Genomic DNA, 20,108 nt, shown 5'->3' with positions numbered 1-20,108 from the left:
GATTAGCTTATTAGATTTATAGCATTAGATTAAAAAAAAAAGGCAAGATATTTTTCTGGCTCTGTCGAGTGTATTTTAAATCATGTCTGTTTTCTTGATTATTGTGTTCTGACAGTATATTATATATATTTTTTTTTTTCAAAGAATAAATTCTTTTGTAAAGAATAACCTCAATCTTTCACATTCAAGAAATATCACTGTTCCTAATACAAATGTGGTTAAAAATGTTTTACTTTGTTCAAATATTCAGCAATATTCAATTTAAAAACAAAAATGTAAAATCCAACAACCAAAATAAATAAATAAATATTATTAATTTATAAAGAGTGGTTAACAGTGCTCTCTGGACAGCCACCCTCTGAGAAGCTTTAAAAGGCTCATCACCTTGCAGATCTTCTCGTAATCTCCGTCACTTTCCTCGAAGGCCACGCCGCAGTCCTTCACTTCAGACTTGGACTTGCAGAGAAAATCCTGAATGTCGTGAAGGTACTGGTTGATTGGCAGAAGTCCTTCAGTCACATGCGCATGAATGTCGAATTTGGTTGCCTCGGTAAAATAAGTGCCAAAGATGGAGGCCAGCTCGCAGTCAGCGTTATTGTTCTGCAATTTGTTGAGACATCTGACGGTGTGGTTACTCAGTGGTACCTCGTATGCACAAATGGATTCATTTTGCTGTTTGAAAACAGAAATAAAATTCCTCGTCATTCAGCTAGCAGTTAATTAGGAACATTTGTGACCTTACCCTTAACGGTAATGTTAGCTGTCTCACAAAACTTCAGTGTTTATACACCATCTGATTAAATCATTACTCACCAAGAAAAGGAGCAGTTCCAGAGCCTTGATTTTCAGGTCATGTTTTGCAGATTTCAAAGGTGGACAGAGGTGCATGGCTTCAGTTATGAGAAGTAGTTTGAATAAAGCTGTAAGAGAGGGAGATGATAATACCAGTGAGTGTTGATAAAAATCGAAATGTCTTTACAGGATCTTGTTGCTTTTTAGTCCAGACAGCTAGCTTCATTTAAAACTGAAGAACCATTTTACAAATACACGACTATTTTTGTCTTAAGTAACTTGCATAAAAGTGAAATATTGCTAAGGCTGCTTTGCTTTTAGTAGAATTCGTACTTGTTAATGACCTTACACAATCCCCTTCCTTTCAGTTACTTGGTCAGATGTGTCAGATTGCTGAGAAAAAGCACGACCCTCAACAAAGTACATCATCAGACACTTACCAGCAGCTAGGAGACGATTTCTGTTGGCCATTCTGAGATGCAACGCCAATGTGCTTTAATTTGCTTGGTTCACATTGACAAGGTTCCCTCAGTATATAAGCTGTTTTCTTGCTCATCAATTGATAACATCAACAGCGTGATGGATTTTTTGTCTGCTTGGGGATTTCGTGTTCAAATTTTCACACCTATTAGCCACACTTCAGAAAACGTGGGTTGTTCTGTAAAAACTCAGAATTCTAAAAATTTTGTGTTTTTCTCTAGGACATTGTGCCGGGTCCGGTATTACAGGACAGGTGATGCTGCACCAGTAAAGTTAGATGGAATGCAGTGGTAAAGCTGTGGGATTTTAATCAATAAACAATCATAAGATAAAAAAAAAAAAGATTTTAGAAGAACAACTATATAATTGTGTGTAGTCTAAAAACAATTCGTTTGAAAGCTCTCTTTAATCATAATTAATTATTATTACTTGGAAGTCATGACTAATAAAAGTAACAGAGGTTTGACATTTTAGACAGTAGGTAGCAAAGGCAGGATATCAAAGGGAAAACAAAAGACTGCCACAGCATCCTAATAATGACCTGGAATGTTGCTTCACAAATAAACAGACTTAATTAATAAAATGATTACAAATATTAAAGCTTCTTAACATGATGCTCTGTTCATAATAGGTTTCATAATAGTTTATAGTAGATTTATATTCAGTCCGTTACAAGAAAATCATTGTTTTGTTGAAAAAATTGAAAGAGAAGGATGTGTGTCAGTAAATACTGTATGTTTATCAGTGGTTACATCAACAGACTGCAGATGATTTATTACAAAACGAAGCAAAAAAAATAACCATATCTATCTACAGGGAAACGTAAACTGAATCTCCGAGAAGTTCTAGCCAGAGCGGCTTCGGGTTTTAATCCCAGTCAAACACTAGACTCTTTTCAGATGAGATCAGACACCCCCCTGTAAGCTGTTAAGAGCTGGTGAGAGTGGGAACTTCCATTAAAGGAGAAAAAGTAAGGCTCCGAAAAGGACCTACCTCCCAAAAAGACAAGCTGGATCATTATATAGTGCATTGTTGTCCAGCTAGACTTGTGTAGGCTCACGACATAAAAGACACCTGGAACCACCTACGGTACCTCAGACACCAAGGCATGCTGTGGACGTAAGTAACGCTAACTAACTTCTTAACTGAAAGCAGAGTACAAACAGTCTGCTCCACCTTTTATTTTCCTCCATTTGGTTACCTTCATTTTCAGGCCAAATCAGACCTTCATTACAGGCTTTAAGGAGAGCATCTGGCTGTCACCATTAATAAACCAAACCCAGAGCAATTCATTTACATATGGGCATTAAGATGATTTTTCTCAAAGCTCAGGAACATTAAATGTCCAAATTCAGGGTGCAATGGGATGTAGGGAGAGTTGATCAATACCATGTCCTCTAAAAATATTTATGTATATCAGTTCAGCACAGGTTGTTTCATTTCTTTGAAGGGTCAAATGTATGCTCTTTTTGATTTATGAACATATTAACCCCCGTCTTGTTAACTGCTCTCTTTGGATGTGACTTTTTTTTGCCGTGTCATCACCTTTCATATCTACACAACGAAGGTGTTTAGGATTGCATTACTACTAAAACTGCACAAAAAGCAGGTGTTTAGGATTGCATTACTACTAAAACTGCACAAAAAGCACAAAACTGGAGCACACAGTTCTTCATTTATGTAGCTTCTCACAGAAATGCATCAGATTGATGCTTTAAACTCTAAAATGTGCAACATTTTCTGTTCTTCCCCTGGACCACAAATCACAGTCTCACATAATCACATGAGAAACACCTCATTGGGTCCAAATGTCTGAGAGCACTAACAAAAATGCTTCTGTTTTGTGTTCATTAATGATTATATCACTGACAATAAGTTGAGTAGAATCTTGGAGATATTTACATGCATTTCAGAATTTCTTAGTATTTGCTTTGCCCCTTTTCTGCTTTAATGGCAGTGAGAACTCGAGCTCCACAAATTTGAGTACAACCTGACGATCCCTTTTTGATCGAATCCACTGGTGTGTCATCTGAACACATGCCTTAACAGAAAAGATTAGGAAGAAACAGAGATGAAGAAAATCTGACCTTTTGAACATTTACTTTCTTTGGACCAAGGATTTTCAATAACCATCTGTTCTCCATCTGAGGAGAATGGCCAGACTGGTGTGGGTTGACAGGAAGTCAGTGGCCACTAAATTCAGCAGAAAAGCATCTCTGAACATCAAACTCTGAGCTTCCACACCAGTCAACTGGGAAAAATAGCAGGTGATGTTTCGCTTCACCACTTTACTCTTGTTCCTGCTGCAAAAAATTCACATTTTAACTGGTTCAAATATCTTGAATATATTAAAAACCACCTTGTATTTCCTACTAGATAGATAGATTATTAAACCTATTTGTAGACATATGTTTTACATTTTCTTGTTAAAGAAAAAAGGTAATTATCTGTCAATAGAATAAGAAAATCTTAAGAAAAAGCTTGAAATAGTCAAATCTGCTTAAAATAGTTTTAATAATCTTATAATAAGTAACAGTAGATCAATATGACTAGATTCAATATATTGTCTTTTTTTTGCAGCTTCAAAATGGTCAAGACAAACATCGCCTGGATTTTCCTCAAACTTCATCTAATCTGTAGCTTCTTTATGATTACTGATGAGCCACTTTAAGCTGTTGCATTATCATTTTTTTTTAATAAAATGCAGACAGCTGTAAGGATAAACTGTATAGGAACAGCTTCCACTAAATGTCCACCTATTAGATTGTTTCCAACTCTCTCCTGAAAAATGCTTGGAGGTGGTATGAATAATTGAGGCTTTCTCTGGTCAGACATAGGTTTATAGTGATTATACACCATGTCATACTTAAAAAAAAAAAAAAAAAAAAGGTCAGTTTTACTCTCAGAATTAAGTGATCTCTCTGTTCCGGTCTGTATACGTGTTCAAAACCAGTGGATAAGTGATGAAAAAACAAACAGGAACTCCTAGGGGAAATCCCTCGAGTTATATTTAACTGATTAAAGTCTATGGAAGCCTACTCTGATTCACTGGGTACTAATTTCAGTTTAATCCAAGATCGTTAAGATTTGTTGTCGGTATGTTTATCGCAATTTCCATAGCTGCTTCAAGCATAATCAAAAATCTTTAGTTAACGAAAGAAAACTGATTGAAATGGAGATAAAACCCACTAAATCAGTGTGTGACCCAGTTTAACCCAGACTCTTAGTCATTTGACCAGTTTCTAAGAATGTGCTTATAGAACTTCCTTTTTCATATCATAATCAATTAATAAGTAGTTAATTAATAATAATAATAATAATAATAATAATAATAATAGTTTACGTTTATGCTGATGATACTGCCTGAGGTTTTTTGTTAAATTGCAGAGAAGCTTTTTCTAGGTTAGAATAGAGCTGCAATATTCAGTTGACTTTTATCAAGGGCGTTCCAGATGATGGGTATAATAGGAATGTACGCAAAGGTTTAAACTCATTGATTCATGACGTAGAAAGGAACAGATCTTGTCTATGAAGTAAAAACTTCCCCCGTTCTCATTAAAGCATCACACTGAGATAAGAGTGATCTGTCAGGCAGGGCAGCATTAGTATTAATATTATTCAGTTTAGTGTTAATCAGCGCTCTGCCAGAAAACTTGGGGGATTTTCACATCTAATTAAAGACCAGCCTTTAAGCACATTCATTTTTTTTAGCATATGCAAGTAAAATTCTGCAATCCTACAATAAATTTCTTAATTCCTTTGCACAAAACAATTGAATGTACTTACTTGCAATCTTCGTTGTTTCACCAATGAGAAGTAGTAAAAGAGCAGCACTCACACTCACATGCATTTCCATCATGTTCGTGAAATTTCACAACATTTTGCTGTTCAAAAAGTCCTCCATATGTGCTGTGTGGAAAGGCTGGCTCAGCATTACATAGATGGCACAACTGGCCTAAAATGACCTCCTATAACCACTAAGAAACATCCCAAATGTTAAAAGGAAAAAGAAAATCATTATTAATAATTAGGCTAGGTGAAATATTTATAATATAGTGCTTTATATGAAGCGTAGTTGTGTCTAGAATGTTGCATAAGATTTTCTTTTGATAGCCGAGATTTTTAATAGTACACCCTTGTTGAAATGCGGGAGTGGTCAAAGAGTGTCTATGTTTTATGTTTTGTGTTTTTACATTTATAAATTAACTTATGCAAAAAAAAAAACAAACAAACGAAAAAATCTTTAAATGATGGATTGAAGCTGTCTGTATATATATATATATATATATATATATATATATATATATATATATGTAGGGGAGACTGTGTGCTTATAATCTCTCTCTCTAACTGTTATCTGTTAGTTGGGGCATGCAGCCTGGGATTCAGATAACTTTATGAGATAGATCAAGACATTTTATTATTTTAACACTTCCAAATATTCTCTGAACTGTCCTTACATCAGTCACCTTGTGACAGCAAAGAATAAGTGCTAAGTCTATAATGAACTCAGAAACTACAGTGACCTATTAGTTCCTCAAGGGCTCTTGTTTGTTGTTGTAAAAATGACATTAATTAGTTACAGTTACATTATTTACTGTCCAGTGTCATCTTCTTTTTTTGGCTTTTCCCTTCAGGGGTGGCCACAGCCAATCATCTCTCTCCACCTATCCCTATCTTCTGCGTCCTCAATACTTACACCCACTATCTTCATATCCTCATTTATTACATCCATATACCTCCTCTTTGGCCTTCCTCTTTTCCTCCTGCCTGGCAGCTCCATGTCCAACATTCTCCTACCAATATACTCACTCTCCCTCCTCTGAACATGTCCAAACCATCTTAATCTGGCCTCCCTAACTTTGTCCCCCAAACGTCCAACATGAGCTGTCCCTCTGATGTACTCGTTCGCCTCAGACTTGCACATTATGGATAAAACAGTAACTTAACTTTATAATTTGATTCTATACTTCTGTAAAGCTGCGTTGAGACAATGTCCATTGTTAAAAGTGCTGTACAAATAAATTGAATAGAATTCAGCATTTGAATTGTGTGTGCATGTGTGTGTGTGTGTGAGAGAGAGAGAGAGAGAGAGAGAAAACACAAAGAAAGAGATGATTTTTAAACACCATGTAGCTGTAGACAGTCAGTGAAACAACATTTAAAACTTTTACATATACATTCTATTATTTAACTTTTGAGTCATGTCATGGCCAAGATCATGAAAATAAAAAAAAAAAACATTCTTGCTTAATTGGCTGTTTGCCACAGGATGCTGCTTACTGCAATGTGAAATAAGAACTAAACTGAAACGGATGTGATCGGTCGCGTGTTTGTTGAGAAATCGAACATGTTACAATCATCTCTAATCTCCCTGAATTATTTTGTCCACACAAACAAACAAATGAGAGTTAAAGATGAAGTCGATGAAGTCGATGAAGATGATTAAAGATGAGAGTGGCAGGTGGCAGAGATTTCAGCAAAAATCCAAATTGTAAACAATATCATATCAGCAAAAGGGCCAGTGATCGACAAACTGGGGCAACACTCAGACAGTGCTGAGAAAAAAACACAGGATACAAAACCCTAGTAAACAGATCAGTAAACAGATCGTCTTTCACAGGCTTGGTATGTCAAGCGATCAGATCGACACTGACAGTGAGGGAATATTTATATGAAGGGTGTGTAAGGGTCTGGAGTGTGCATGTGCAGCTTCCTGTGCACTTGATTTATAAAGAAATATTCCTGACAGGAAACTAATCTTATATCCATGGATGCTTTGTCACATGTATAAAGCCATGCACATTTTAGAAGCAGGAATTTGGGAATTTGCAACAAGCTGGATTTGCAGCTTAATGATCCACACTTTACACGTCCATATCAAATGATCCAGCTCCATTAACTACTGCATGTAGTCTATATGAATATGAGAAGCATTGAAGCACAATTATTTGCATAGTACAATCCCCTCACTGAGCATAATATTTACTTGGTATTTATTGATTATTAATTGTGGGTAATTAAAAGCTGTAACTATAAATAAACTAGAGAATGCTGGATTATCTGTCAGATCATTTTTTGGTACTGTTGACAACGCTAAAGGAAGGTTTTTAGACACCAGAAAGATTTTCTTGTCATGATTGCTGGCTGATGAGCCGAATGAAGTTTTCAAGAGCCATTCCCTTAGAGTCCAGCTCTATAACTGTCCACTTACAGATTACAGATTACTTACGGTACACCAAATGTGAACTTGCTGCAAACAGTACGTATTTAATACATTATTTGCTACAAAGTTCATCAGAAGTGTGCTACAAACCAAGTGTGCATATGAAAATATGCAGGTTTGCCAGAAACCTGCAATTTTTGTAAGGGTTCTTACAGGGTGGATGAACAGGCATGAACATCCAAGTGCAATTTGTGGCAATGTCCAGTTATCCCAAATGTAATCAGAGCAAATAACTGCACTTATATATTCAATAAGGGCACATTTCATCAACTGAAAGCAGATTTATTCTATAAAATAAGCTGTTTTCATGACCACACCCACATATGTATGTGTATTGTTATTGGCCTGCTCAAATGGTGATGCTATTGGTAGGCTGCTATACCAGTTAGAAAAAGTCTGCTGGATTTATAGGTCATGTGAACATGACACAACAGAACAGACTTCCCTTCTTTGTTCTACTTAACTAATAACCTGATTCACGATTTCACCAATTAACCAAGACAAATCTTTAAGCTGTAAGACTGCATGAGAATGTCATGTGTTTATTGTGAATAGCTGAGACCAGTGATATTTTGACATAAATATAAATATTTTACTATGCTTTTTTCATAATCCCCTTTATTAGTTTAGTTTATTGTTTGAGGTTTAAATAAAGGTAATTGTGTTCTTTTGTCTTGATCTCCAACACAAATTTCCATTCACATTCCCCAAAATTCCTAGTTTATGATTTTCTCTCCACCATCGTCAACGTTACCCCAGTCATAAAAGGGAAGTGGTAGCTCCATGGTTAAGGTGTTGGACCAACGACTGGAAGCCCAGGTCCACCAAGCTACCACACACTGGACCATTGAGCACAGCCCTTAACCCTCATTGGCTGAGTTGATGCATTTGATAACCAGACTCTCCTCCTCTGTTGCACTTGCACCAAGAGCTTCCATCACCTGGGACACTTCCTGTCCGATGTATCTGTCTGCAAAACAAGGGAGAGAGAAGTCAGGAGAATGAACGAGTTGACCACTGGACTGCAGCTTTTACATGAATAAAAACCTTTTGCTACGGCTCCACCCACCTACAATAATAACCAGCCAGCACCAGGAACTGTCTTTTTGATCTTAGGTCTCAGGCAGGCTGCAATCACCACTGTTTTATTGATTTGCAGACACACCCCAAATGGACATGTCCCAAGTGGAAGCCCAGATACTGTACGTCCTTCTACCTGTCTAATTGCACACTTCTTTGGGTTCACCATAAGTCTTGTTAACTCAGAGGTCTCAAGACAGCCCTCAGATGCTGAAAGTGCCAATCATTATTATAGATAATAATTTCTTAAGGCGGCGGTACGGTGGCTTAGTGGTTAGCACGTTCACCTACAGCGTCCTGGGTTCGAGTCTCACTCCCACTCACTGTGTGTGTGGAGTTTGCATGTTCTCCCCGTGCTTGGTGAGTTTCCTACCACAGTCCAAAGACATGCATCTAGGCTGATTGGAGTCTCTAAATTGCCTGTATTGTGTGTCCTGTGATGGGTTGGCACTCCGTCCAGGGTGTATCCTGCCTTGATGCCTGATGATGCCTGGGATAGGCACAAGCTCCCTGTGACCCAAGGATAGATCAGATAAGTGGTACAGACAATGAAATGAAAAAAATTCTCCAGGTAGACAGTGGCATAAGCATTCTCTCTATGAGTCTCTGGAACGCTGCTGAGGAAAAACCCAAAGCAAGGGTCACAAATTGGTGTAACTCAATTGGAAATAACCAATATTTCCAGAGATATTGGAGTCAGAAGGATCCATTTGTCAAATCCAGGGCCACACCTAACTGATCAAGAACTTCATCAGTGTGGGGCATTAGGTAAGCTTCAAATTTAAACACCACACTGACTTTTCCCAACAAAACTTGACCATAATTAAAAAATGACACTTTATGACCAGGTGCAAACTCAGTAATCTGTGTCTGTTGTGTCTGTTGACATACGGTGTGGAGTTTTGCTCTCTGGGCAAGAATGTATTATATTTCACGTTTGTTGTTAGCTCCCTCCTCCTAATTATTTTTAAATGAAATTTAATACAAAACAGATGAAGTGGGGAATGTCTGGGGTTCAAGCACTAGGCAGTTCTAAAATACTCTAGGTTAAATTTACATTTATATTTAGAGCATTTGGCAGGCATCCTTATCCAGAGTGACCTTCAAAAGTGCTGTTCAGACACCTGGGGAAGTTTATTCCACCACCGAAGTGCCAGAACAGATGGAGTCTTGATGCATATCTTCCTTGTAACCTAGTGGTTACAAATGGGATGAGTCGACCAGTGCTAGAAGATCTGAGGGAACATTGAGCAGTGTGAGTTGTGATAAGAGGTGAGAGGGTGCTGGGCTGTTTTGGACTTTGTGGGATGGTGTGGTGTGGGAGAACTTCGGAAGGTTGAAATAAAGTTATGCAACTGTATTTTGGATCATTTGCAGAGGTTTGCACCAGCTTCTGTTCGTTGCCTGCAGCAGATTTAAAACAGTGATCCTTGCCAAAGTTGAAGCATTTATCACACCACACACTGCACAACCCTGCCTCCGATCTCTAATGCCATCTGCCAAATGCCCTGGGACCAGTGGGTCGACTGTGCCGCCAGGACAGTTGTGGAGCTTCATCCACTGAAGACCCAGAATGACTAGGTGCTTGAACCAGGTGGTGAACCTCATGCAGTAAGCTTTTGAGCTTGTGATGGTGTGCGCCAACCCACAAGAGGAAGGGTTGAGTGCTACTGATCCCCTACCTTTTTAAGGAGAGCCCACTTGTACAAACTAACAGTAAACTCAAACTCATACAATATAAACACAAAACAAAACTATTCCCTGCTACATAAACAACACTATTTACAGAACTATAATGGAAAGCAATACTACATGGTAATCACCTACCTGCTCTGACTCCACTATAATTATGGTTTTGTCTAACATCTAGGACTTTCTGCACTATGTTTTTTGTTTCTTATGTTCTGTAAAGCTGCTTTGAGACAATGTTCATTGTTAAAAGCGCTATGCAAATAAAAATCGAATTGAATTGAACTATGGCACAATCCTGTGTACCATATCAAGAAAAAGACATCATTTTTCACACATAGAAATAAAATGAAAGACGCGTCCAGGTTAGAACATTTATTCATTGGCAGCTTGTCCATGACCTTTAAGCAGTTACGCGAGAAATATAACTTACATCACCTGGATTTTTCAATACCTTCAAGTAAAAGAAAAAAAAAAATCCCACAAATTGTATTGGTGTTCCCCTGAGCGCCACGAGAAAAAGTCATATAGTCATAAAGTCATATTAAAGAAAAAAATAAATACATAAACTCCTATTTAATCATGTTAACACAACATCAGTTCTACAAACATGGAGTATACAGTAATAAATTGAAAACAAAAATAAATCCAACACTATATTGTCTTTATCCTACAATAAATGTCTCATTTAATACAAAATAATGCCCACATCTCACTACATATACATTACACTACGTTGGTTTTAGTAACAGTGACAAATGTAAACACTGTCCAGGATTATTTTCATGCTCTCAGATCATGTCTGTTTTGTGTGTCCAGTTAAAAAAAAAAATTGAAATTCATTTTTCAAACGCTTAACCCTTATGTGTAACATCTGCAGGTTTTTCTTGTTACTTCAGACACTTTCAAACTGATATTGATAAAGTATGCTTTGTGTGTGTGTTACTGAGTTATTCCTCTCAAAGGAATGAACAAGGAACATGGACACAGTATGAAGTGCTGTAGATGTGAACAGTATTTTGTACAACATAAATCCAAAATCCGAAAATTATTAATATCTGAAGTGTTTACGCACAAAAGCAAAACTGGTCCCGCATTTATCTGTCAATCTATCTGAGCATCATGTTCATTATTCCATTGTAAAACATCATCTTATATCACGCTCGGGAAAACACTGACCATTCATAACACGAGTCAGCTATCATGGAAAATCTGAGAATGACTTTTAGGGCAGATTTGAGAGCACACACCGGTCACTAATGAGTCATCTTTGTTCCTCTTTTACTTAGGTAATCCTTGAAAGTGTGTGATGCAATGTTTAGCAGAAGATATGTGAAGTATTGGCATCTGAATAAACTGTAGTTTGAAAGCCTGCGACCATGAAAAACCACCTCTATCTAAATATCAGACCTACAGTTTCATTCTGCACCAAATATTTCATTCAAACTGAGAATTTCTCTGACCACAATGAGAATTATATTAACTTATTTTTTTAAATGTAGGTTAATTTAATCATTTGATTTAATACTATGCTAAAAAATACACAAGGAGTTGATTTATAATGAAAACACTACATCAAATGAATTACTTAAGAGAGAAACGCTCGATCTGGCTGAAACATGCTGATTACGTACAAAAGTATAAATAAGTACCACTGTCAAAATTAATGAAATTCATGAAAACCACCACTATCACTTCACAGTTACTGACTCATCTGATAAAAGAAGAGAATTCAACCATTTCATTTTCCTTTAATACACTTTATAAGATATAATTGACTGACAAAAAAAGGGCATATGTCATTCAGTATGTTTTCCTCATCTGGCCTTTGTATGACCTGCTTAGCATGCGGTGCATCACTCGACGGTGTCGCAATGATCTGATAGGAAGCAGCAGAGCTGATAGAGCTGAACCCAGCCCTGTGTAGCTCCACTGTAAATACGAGCAGAGACGTTACACTGTGTAACAGAATGCATTCGGATTAAATGCACGTGAATCGCAGACACTTCTTTATTCTTTATTATTTAGGAAAATGCTTTGATGGGAATTTTACACTCTGGCTTTTGGTCCAGAAAACTGGGTGATGAAGTAAAACTTCCTTTGGAAGGTGGATGTCTGAATCTGAACATCATTCAATTCAATGTGTCACATTTTAATAACCGTAATGAACTAATAAATGTCACAGATCTTAAGTTGAATTTTCTGTTATAAGTTGTATTAAATGGCTGTTTAGCAACAACAACAAAACGTCATATATCAAAAAGTGATTCTAGTTTCTTTCTATACTAAATTTCACTCTTACAGCACCTCCATCAGGCCAGGTTTCTAACACAAGCACGAGAGGTGATAGAAGACCGTCATGTTCCTGACACAATCCAGTTTTATTATTCAAACATTCTTCAGTAGAATCAGAATCAGCTTTATTGCCAAATACTGGGGGTTTCACACCTACAAAGAATTTGCCTTGAGTGTATTGGTGCACAACGATAAAAAATACAAAGAAATCTAAGAATTTTAAGCAAGATTAACTGTAGAAAATATAGATAAATACACTATTTTGCCAAAAGTATTGGGACACCCATCCAAATCATTGAATTCAGGTGTTGTTTTTCAGGGGTTGGACTTAGGTCCTTAGGTCCAGTGAAAGGAACTCTTAATGCTTCCCCTTCCTGGTCCAACATGACTACACACCAGTGCACAAAGCAAGGTCCATAAAGACATGGATGAGAGAGTTTGGTGTGGAGGAACTTCACACAGTCTTGACCTCAACCTGATAGAACACCTTTGGGATGAATTAGAGCAGAAACTGCGAGCCAGACCTTCTCGTCCAACATCAGTCCCTGACCTCACAAATGCACTTCTAGAGGAATGGTCACAAATTCCCATAAACACACTCCTAAACCTTGTGGAAAGCCTTCCCAGAAGATTTGAAGCTGTTATAGCTGTAAAGTTCGGGACAACTCCATATTATATTCATGTCCATGTAAAGGCAGATGTCCCAGTTTTGGCCTGGCTCACAGTCTCTGCTCTAATTCATCATTTTATTTTTCAAAAAAATCTGGACATTAGACATAACTCTCAGTGACAGGCTCATAAAACCTCAAAAGTCACAGTGACATTTGGAGAGGAAACACAGTGGAATTGTAAAGGAAAAGAAAAAGTTATTAGATGGTTGAGGAAATATAATTCACTGCTGATCCAAACGTGCAGGAAAAAGAGTCATCAGTCATCAGTGATATAATTAAAAAGCTATGCACAGATTTAATATTAGATCTGAAATACACAAAGGCATGAACCATTATACACGCTACTTATCAAATCAAAAATAACGGTATAGCTCAGAGAACTAGGAAACTGTAAGTTTCCTAATGTTCCCGAGACAGCGTGATCACATCATGTTGATGATATATGAAAGTGTCAAAAGGTCATCTTTCTTCATATGCAGTGTGAGGAAAAGGGAAATTTCATGAAGTATGGAAACCTGCTTTCTTCAGGAATGCTTCCCTCCATGTGCTCGAGTACAAATAAAAAAAGTCATGACCTCTCCATGAGTTTAGCTTATAAAACGTCCCCACTATGTTCCACGGTCATCCTCATCGACCCCACGTTGCCTAGGTGACCGTCCACGTAATCATAGCACCATAGTTACATGCTGTACATAATCTTCTGTTCTACTTCTTGACACTCTGGAGGTTTGGATTTCTCTCAGAGAGCTGATTAATAAGATGAGCAATAGGTTGCTGCTCACGTCACTCTCTTCTGTGATTTGGGTACCGATCATATCCAACATCCATATCCATCACATCCTGCCCTGAAATACATCAGACTAGAAAACCATTCAAAAGTGTATAAAATCATGAAATTATTTCCACTGCATACACACTGATCATATGGACAAATCCAAGGTAAATATATTCAGTCATTTTCTCACTGGTTTGATGTGCTTTACTAGCCCAGTACAGCCAGTTGTATTCAACATTTAAGTTGATTTGGATCAACCAGTGGGCTACAAAATTATTGGCCCCCTTTCAAAAGAAAAGACAAACACTGCACCAGATTTAACTAAAGAAAATCCATTGTGTAAAGTAAACACATTAATCACTTAATTGTATTTTAATTCATTTTTCCACAAACTAGAGTAAGTGGTCAGTCTAAGCATCCGAGTCGCAAAGAGACTTTTATTGTGAAATTTAATGAGCTATAGAAATTCCTGAAGTTCCGGTTACTCACACTTCAGGGTGTTGTGTCGGCATCCGCGTATCGTCCTGTCTTAACTTTTGTGCTTTGGCTGCTATGAGCGACTTTTATATTAAACCAGGTAAAAAAAAATAATATCACTTATGTTATTATTTATATTGTTAGAAACTGGTTGTAATAATAATTATTTAGGAATTCTTCCCCGCGATAAACTAATCCGCTGTCTATATCTGTCTACCGGTTCCACGTAGCCTTATTATTTCCCACCTGTATTTCGGGAAAAACGCTATGATTGGTTAATACTCATCCCGCCTCCTCACTCGGATTGGCTGATTTCCCGTGACCTACTCAAGGATTGGCTCTAATGCTTGTTTACAAGCTGCATGGAGGCGGAAGTTTTCGGAATACGGTTAGGAGAAAAAAGTGTCAACCTAAGTATGTATAAATCTGCTGTGTTTTGTGTTTAGGGAATCAGGAGAGGGGATGGAATGATCCTCCACAGTTTTCTTACGGCTCACAGACCAACACTGGGGGACAGAAACGGAATCTTCTCAACAAGAGGGTTCCTCCACCTCAACTTTCAGCTCAGAGTGAGTCAGATTCTTCAGATTAGATGAATGGCTTGAATTTGTGTTTTTTGTGTATTTTCACTAGATCTGTTTACATCTTCTTACATCATCATCGTCATTATCATCATCATCATCATCATCATCATCATCACCATCACCATCACTCTTTTAGCTCTCACCTTTAATTGAGTTTCACAGAAGCAGGCATTGGATGTTACACAATGAACCATGGGAATTGTGTGTGTGTGTGTACTTTCTCGAGTCATTATTTCTAAAGTTTATAAAGATATCACAGTTGTCAAAACACTTATTTGTAATAATCTAATGTGATTGGATTGAGTGTTTCATCACACATCCATCAGATGTAGATGTACAGATATAACTGTCTACACACTCCTGTGGAAATGGCAGCTTTTTATTGTGGGGTATTATTGTCTGTATCTATCGACACAGACTTCAAAGCACTCTTGTATACATTAACACTGGTTCAGTAGATCACAGACTTGGGATTCCGTCAGTCTAAAAACTGTATTTTCTTTAAAGAACATACAACAATACATAAAACAAACAGGGAAAAATAAGAGCTAGTTTAAGTGCTTCAGGAAGAGGTAGGTCTTCATCAGTCACATCAGTGGTCAGTGACTCAGCTGTTCGGACATCTAGGGGAAGTTTATTCCACCACCTCGGTGCCAGAACAGAGAAGAGTCTAGATGTATACCTACCTCTGACCCTGAGAGATGGTGGGACCAGTCGAGTAGTGCTAGTGGATCAGAGGGAGCGAGGTGCAGTGTGAGGAGTAATAAGAGTTTTTTGCCCATAAAAGAACACCGTCCCCACAGTGAAGCATGGAGGTGGCAGCATCATGCTTTCAGGCTACTTTTCTGTAGGGGCTTTAATCAGGGTGTAAAGATTAATGACTACATCCAGATACCAGTCGATTTTGTCGCAAAGAGTCCAGATCTAAATCCAATCGAAAATCTGTGGGGTGACCTGAAGAGGGCTGTGCATAGGAGATGTGACAACATCTTTTGGAGGGAAGAATAGCAAAATATTGATAAGTCAAGACTGACATTTACCCAAAAAAGATTGAATGCTGTATAAAATCTTCTGGACCAGCCTGTTCCATCAAGATGCTCTACCCCTGGGTGGAGTCTCTTCACTTGGTGGTGTTCACTGCTGCTGTGGATAGATCTGCGTGGACAGCCTGTGAGCCAGGGGACTGCTGTGGATAGAACCACTTGGAGACATCGACTTTGAACCACCGTTTCATCTGTCAAGGAATTAGTGCTAAGTCTATAATGAACTCAGAAACTATACTGACCTATTTGTTCCTCAAGGGCTCTTGGTTGCTGTTGTAGAAAGGACATTATTCATATTTACTGTCCAGTGTCACCCAAATGAGGATGAGGTTCCCTTCAGAGCCTGGTTCCTCTCAAGTGCGTGTAGACTTTTTATATCCACTGTAGATGCAGTCGAGAGACAACAGATCTCCCCTGTGCGATGATTTTAAAGATTCTAACTTCCTCCCCTGTTTGTTTTTTCAGGCCCTAGTTCAGGGATCCATCATGGATCTCCAGCCATGAACTCAATTCCGCCAAGTAATCCAGTGCCTCCTCCTGTGGCTGGATTCACTCCACCTCCTAAGAGTCACGTTTCTTCAGGCAGAGCAGCAGATTCGCACCAGTCTTCTCCGAAGATCCAGCCTGACTCGACTGTACCAGCGGAGAATGAACCAAACCTTAACAATGTCCAAGCGTCGCTTCTCTGGGCGTTGACCGCATGCCGGCAAACCGTAAAGGTAATAATATGGAAAATATAATCTGGGGGAGGAGTCACAGGAGATAAATAGCAGAGGCATCAGGTCTGATCTTTAGCATGATCTCTACCTCCTTTTAAAACTCCCCATAGCAACACTTATAGTAATATTAACATCATGCTCTAAAAATTATGTCTGCTTTAGTAGTTAAAAATAATCCAGTCCAAACACTCCAGTTTAATCCTGTCTCGTCTCATCATGAAGGAGCACTTTTTAGTCGCATTTCTATATATATTTTTTCAGGTTTGAGTTTTAGAAATCTGATCTGGTTTTAAATTGAATGTGTATGTCTCTTTATCTGATGCTAGAGACCTTTAGCTAAACCTAGTAATGAGCATAACCTCCGTTCTCTTTTAGATCAGTTTTATATCTGGACCTAAATATTAAAAGACAAGTTTTTACTTTCTATTATTTTCATTGATATAAATGTGCAGCAGTTCATTCTGGCTGTTATTTCTTAGAGGTATGTCTAATGAGGACTGGGAGTGCATTCATATCTGAAACTGTACAAGATTTAGGAGCATTAAACCCTAAGATGCTTTGATTTACAGAAACAGGTGTGTGATGACGTTGAGAGGCGGCTGAAGATATTTGAAGAGATGTGGCGAAGTGGTAAACTCTCTCTTCCGGTTAAATGCAGGATGAACGCACTTTCCCAAGGTGAGCCGCTCTGTCTTGAGAAACATCTTCAATTTTAACACTGTCTCTTTTCTATTTCCATAAACATTTTAATGGTTGCGTTTCTTGACAGTTGAACACGCTGCATGTAAAAGGTTTACTGACTATACCAAGGAGTTAATATGTATATCTTTTAGCTCCTGTTGTTTTGCATTGGAGTTCGGAGGATAATGTAGATAAGAAAGCAAACAAAGTGAACCAGCTCTGTTTATATATGATGCACTTCCCTCAGATTCATTTTAACCTTCTTCTTGTGTTTGATGATCGAACTGTAGGACATGCTAACAATTATAAAATCATCAGATTATTTTTGTAACAGAATGCTCTAGTGTGTTTATTTCTCTAACACCACAGTTAATAGAAACAATAATTAAAGCATTACCCGTTTATTTGTATCCATTTATAGTTACACGTAATGTTGTGGAAAGTCTGTGAAACAGAGCAATTCCTGTTATCACTTTCACTACAGTAGTAACCTTCTCTCTTTCATTTTTAACACATTCCTTTATCTGAAGTTATTAGACACAGCTTTGTTTCTGACCGTTATAATGCTCTGACACCAGAGTTCTGTAATAAGCCATTAATCTACTGAAAAGCTGAATACTTTACTTTTTTACTTTTTTCTTGTGGAGCATCTGCTTAAATTGTTAACAGTAATTTATTAGAATAAATGCAGCTGGAATTGGGCCTCCTGGTGATACAGCGGCAAGATCCCGCACTCTCATTGCCGTGGCCCGGGTTCGATTCCCGGGCAGGACACCACTCCAGCCACTGGAGAGTTAATTCTCAGTGCCGGTCCCAAGCCCGGATAAAAATGGGAGGGTTGTGACAGGAAGGGCATCCGGTGTAAAACTTGTGCCAAATCATGCGGATCAAATGATCGACTACAAACAGCGGACCCTGCCATTGCGAGGGACAGATGCTAGGATAAAAAAAACCCAGCTGGAATTACTGTAAGAGCAGATTAGACTGTTATAGAAAATCACTCAACAACATTTAATTATAATCACAGCGCTGTGGGAGAAACTTTTATTTCACCTGTATGTCCTGTGTTATTAAGATTTTCTTTTAATGTTCTGGTCAAATAAAGGGGAAAAAAATGCAGTTGAGTTTCTCAGGGGTCCTACTGGTGCATTATGGGAAAACACATTTCTTTAAACTGACACTAACCAGGGTTTTTGCCCAACATCCTTTCATCGTACTCAAAGACGTGTGACTTTATTCACATGAGTTTACGCTGTAATAAATTAGCTTACACTTCCTACTAAATACTACATAATGAACAATTCTGCTCCCTGACTAACTAAATGACACTTATCTGACTTATTTATTTATTTTTATTTTTTTTTAAAGAGCTGAGCAATAAGAATTGGGACAAAGCCGATGAGATCCACCGAGCCCTGATGGTGGACTACGTTAACGAAGTGAGCCAGTGGATGGTGGGAGTCAAGCGTCTCATTGCGGAAACCCGCGCCCTGAGTCCAGAGCTGCTGCAGACGGACATGGCACTTCCCAGCGAGGCCTCTGCTGATTCAGATCAATGAGGATGTGTTTAAAGCTTCTCCTCCTTTTCTTCTGAGCCTTACTGATTACAGGACACTACTCATTAAACCTTTTCTCCAGAGCTGCTGTGATTATGAGAGGGAGAGTTCATGCTGCAGTACTGCAGTGCTGTTAATACTATAATCTAGTCTATGATATTCTTATCATTTTATTGCTCTTTATATCACTGATTATACGGGCAGGGAGTGGACTGACTGAGGGAGAATCTCGGTGATGGATGTTATGGTTTAACTGGACTTTATGACCTAGAATCTACAATCTTATCCAATTAAACTGCAATACCGCATCATGAGACAGCGGGGTTAAGTTTACATTTTTTTTCTATGCAACCACATCTTTTAATTATTTTTTTTCCAAATAGCTCGGTGTTTATGTGAAATTCCCCAACCTGTGCGTTGGAGTGGCACGACTGTTTCTACAACATTTTCCATCCTATTCCAAGTTGTTGCATATGTAAAATATATTAATGTATAATTAAATAACTGTATACAGAAAGCTACAGTTGGAGTGTCTCATTTCTCAAAGTGTGTGTAGAACTAAGATTCAGATTCATATTAATCACATGGGTTTGAGTACAGCTGTGAATCCCAAACTACCCAAATTGGGCTCAAGCACATTTGGTGCACATTTGGAAAAACACCCCCATATCACCATATTCACTATTGCCAAAGGTTCTGGGACATCTGCCGTTACATACGCATGAACTTTAATGACATCCTATTTTTAATCTGTAGTGATTAATATGGGGTTGGCCTGCCCTTTGCAGCTATAACAGCTTTTATGGGAATTTTTGACCATTCCATGTTGGTCGAGAAGACCTGGCTCACAGTCTCCGCTCTAATTCATCCCAAAGGTGTTCTATGGGGTTGAGGTCAGGACTCTGTGCAGGCCAGTCAAGTTCCTCCACACCAAACTCTCTCATCCATGTCTTTATGGACCTTGCTTTGTGCACTGGTGTGCAGTCATGTTGGAACAGGAAGGGGTCATCCCCAAACTGTTCCCACAAAGATGGGAGCAT

At 38.2% G+C, this 20,108-nt stretch overlaps 1 protein-coding gene across 1 annotated transcript; it reads left to right on the top strand.

The window, feature by feature from the left end:
* The first annotated feature begins 14,477 nt into the window (after positions 1-14,477).
* Positions 14,478-19,589, top strand: sra1 (steroid receptor RNA activator 1). Its single transcript, XM_058374304.1, has 5 exons — positions 14,478-14,585; positions 14,932-15,054; positions 16,578-16,831; positions 17,401-17,509; positions 18,881-19,589. Exons 1-5 carry the CDS (start codon positions 14,561-14,563, stop codon positions 19,069-19,071), a joined length of 702 nt encoding a protein of 233 aa, XP_058230287.1. The 5' UTR covers positions 14,478-14,560; the 3' UTR covers positions 19,072-19,589.
* Positions 19,590-20,108: the final 519 nt, after the last annotated feature.

Source organism: Hemibagrus wyckioides, linkage group LG22 (genome assembly GCF_019097595.1).
Source record: "Hemibagrus wyckioides isolate EC202008001 linkage group LG22, SWU_Hwy_1.0, whole genome shotgun sequence".
Classification (NCBI taxonomy): Eukaryota; Metazoa; Chordata; class Actinopteri; order Siluriformes; family Bagridae; genus Hemibagrus; species Hemibagrus wyckioides.
Note: the sequence above shows the minus strand (reverse complement) of the source record. Positions and strands in the feature narration are given on the sequence as shown.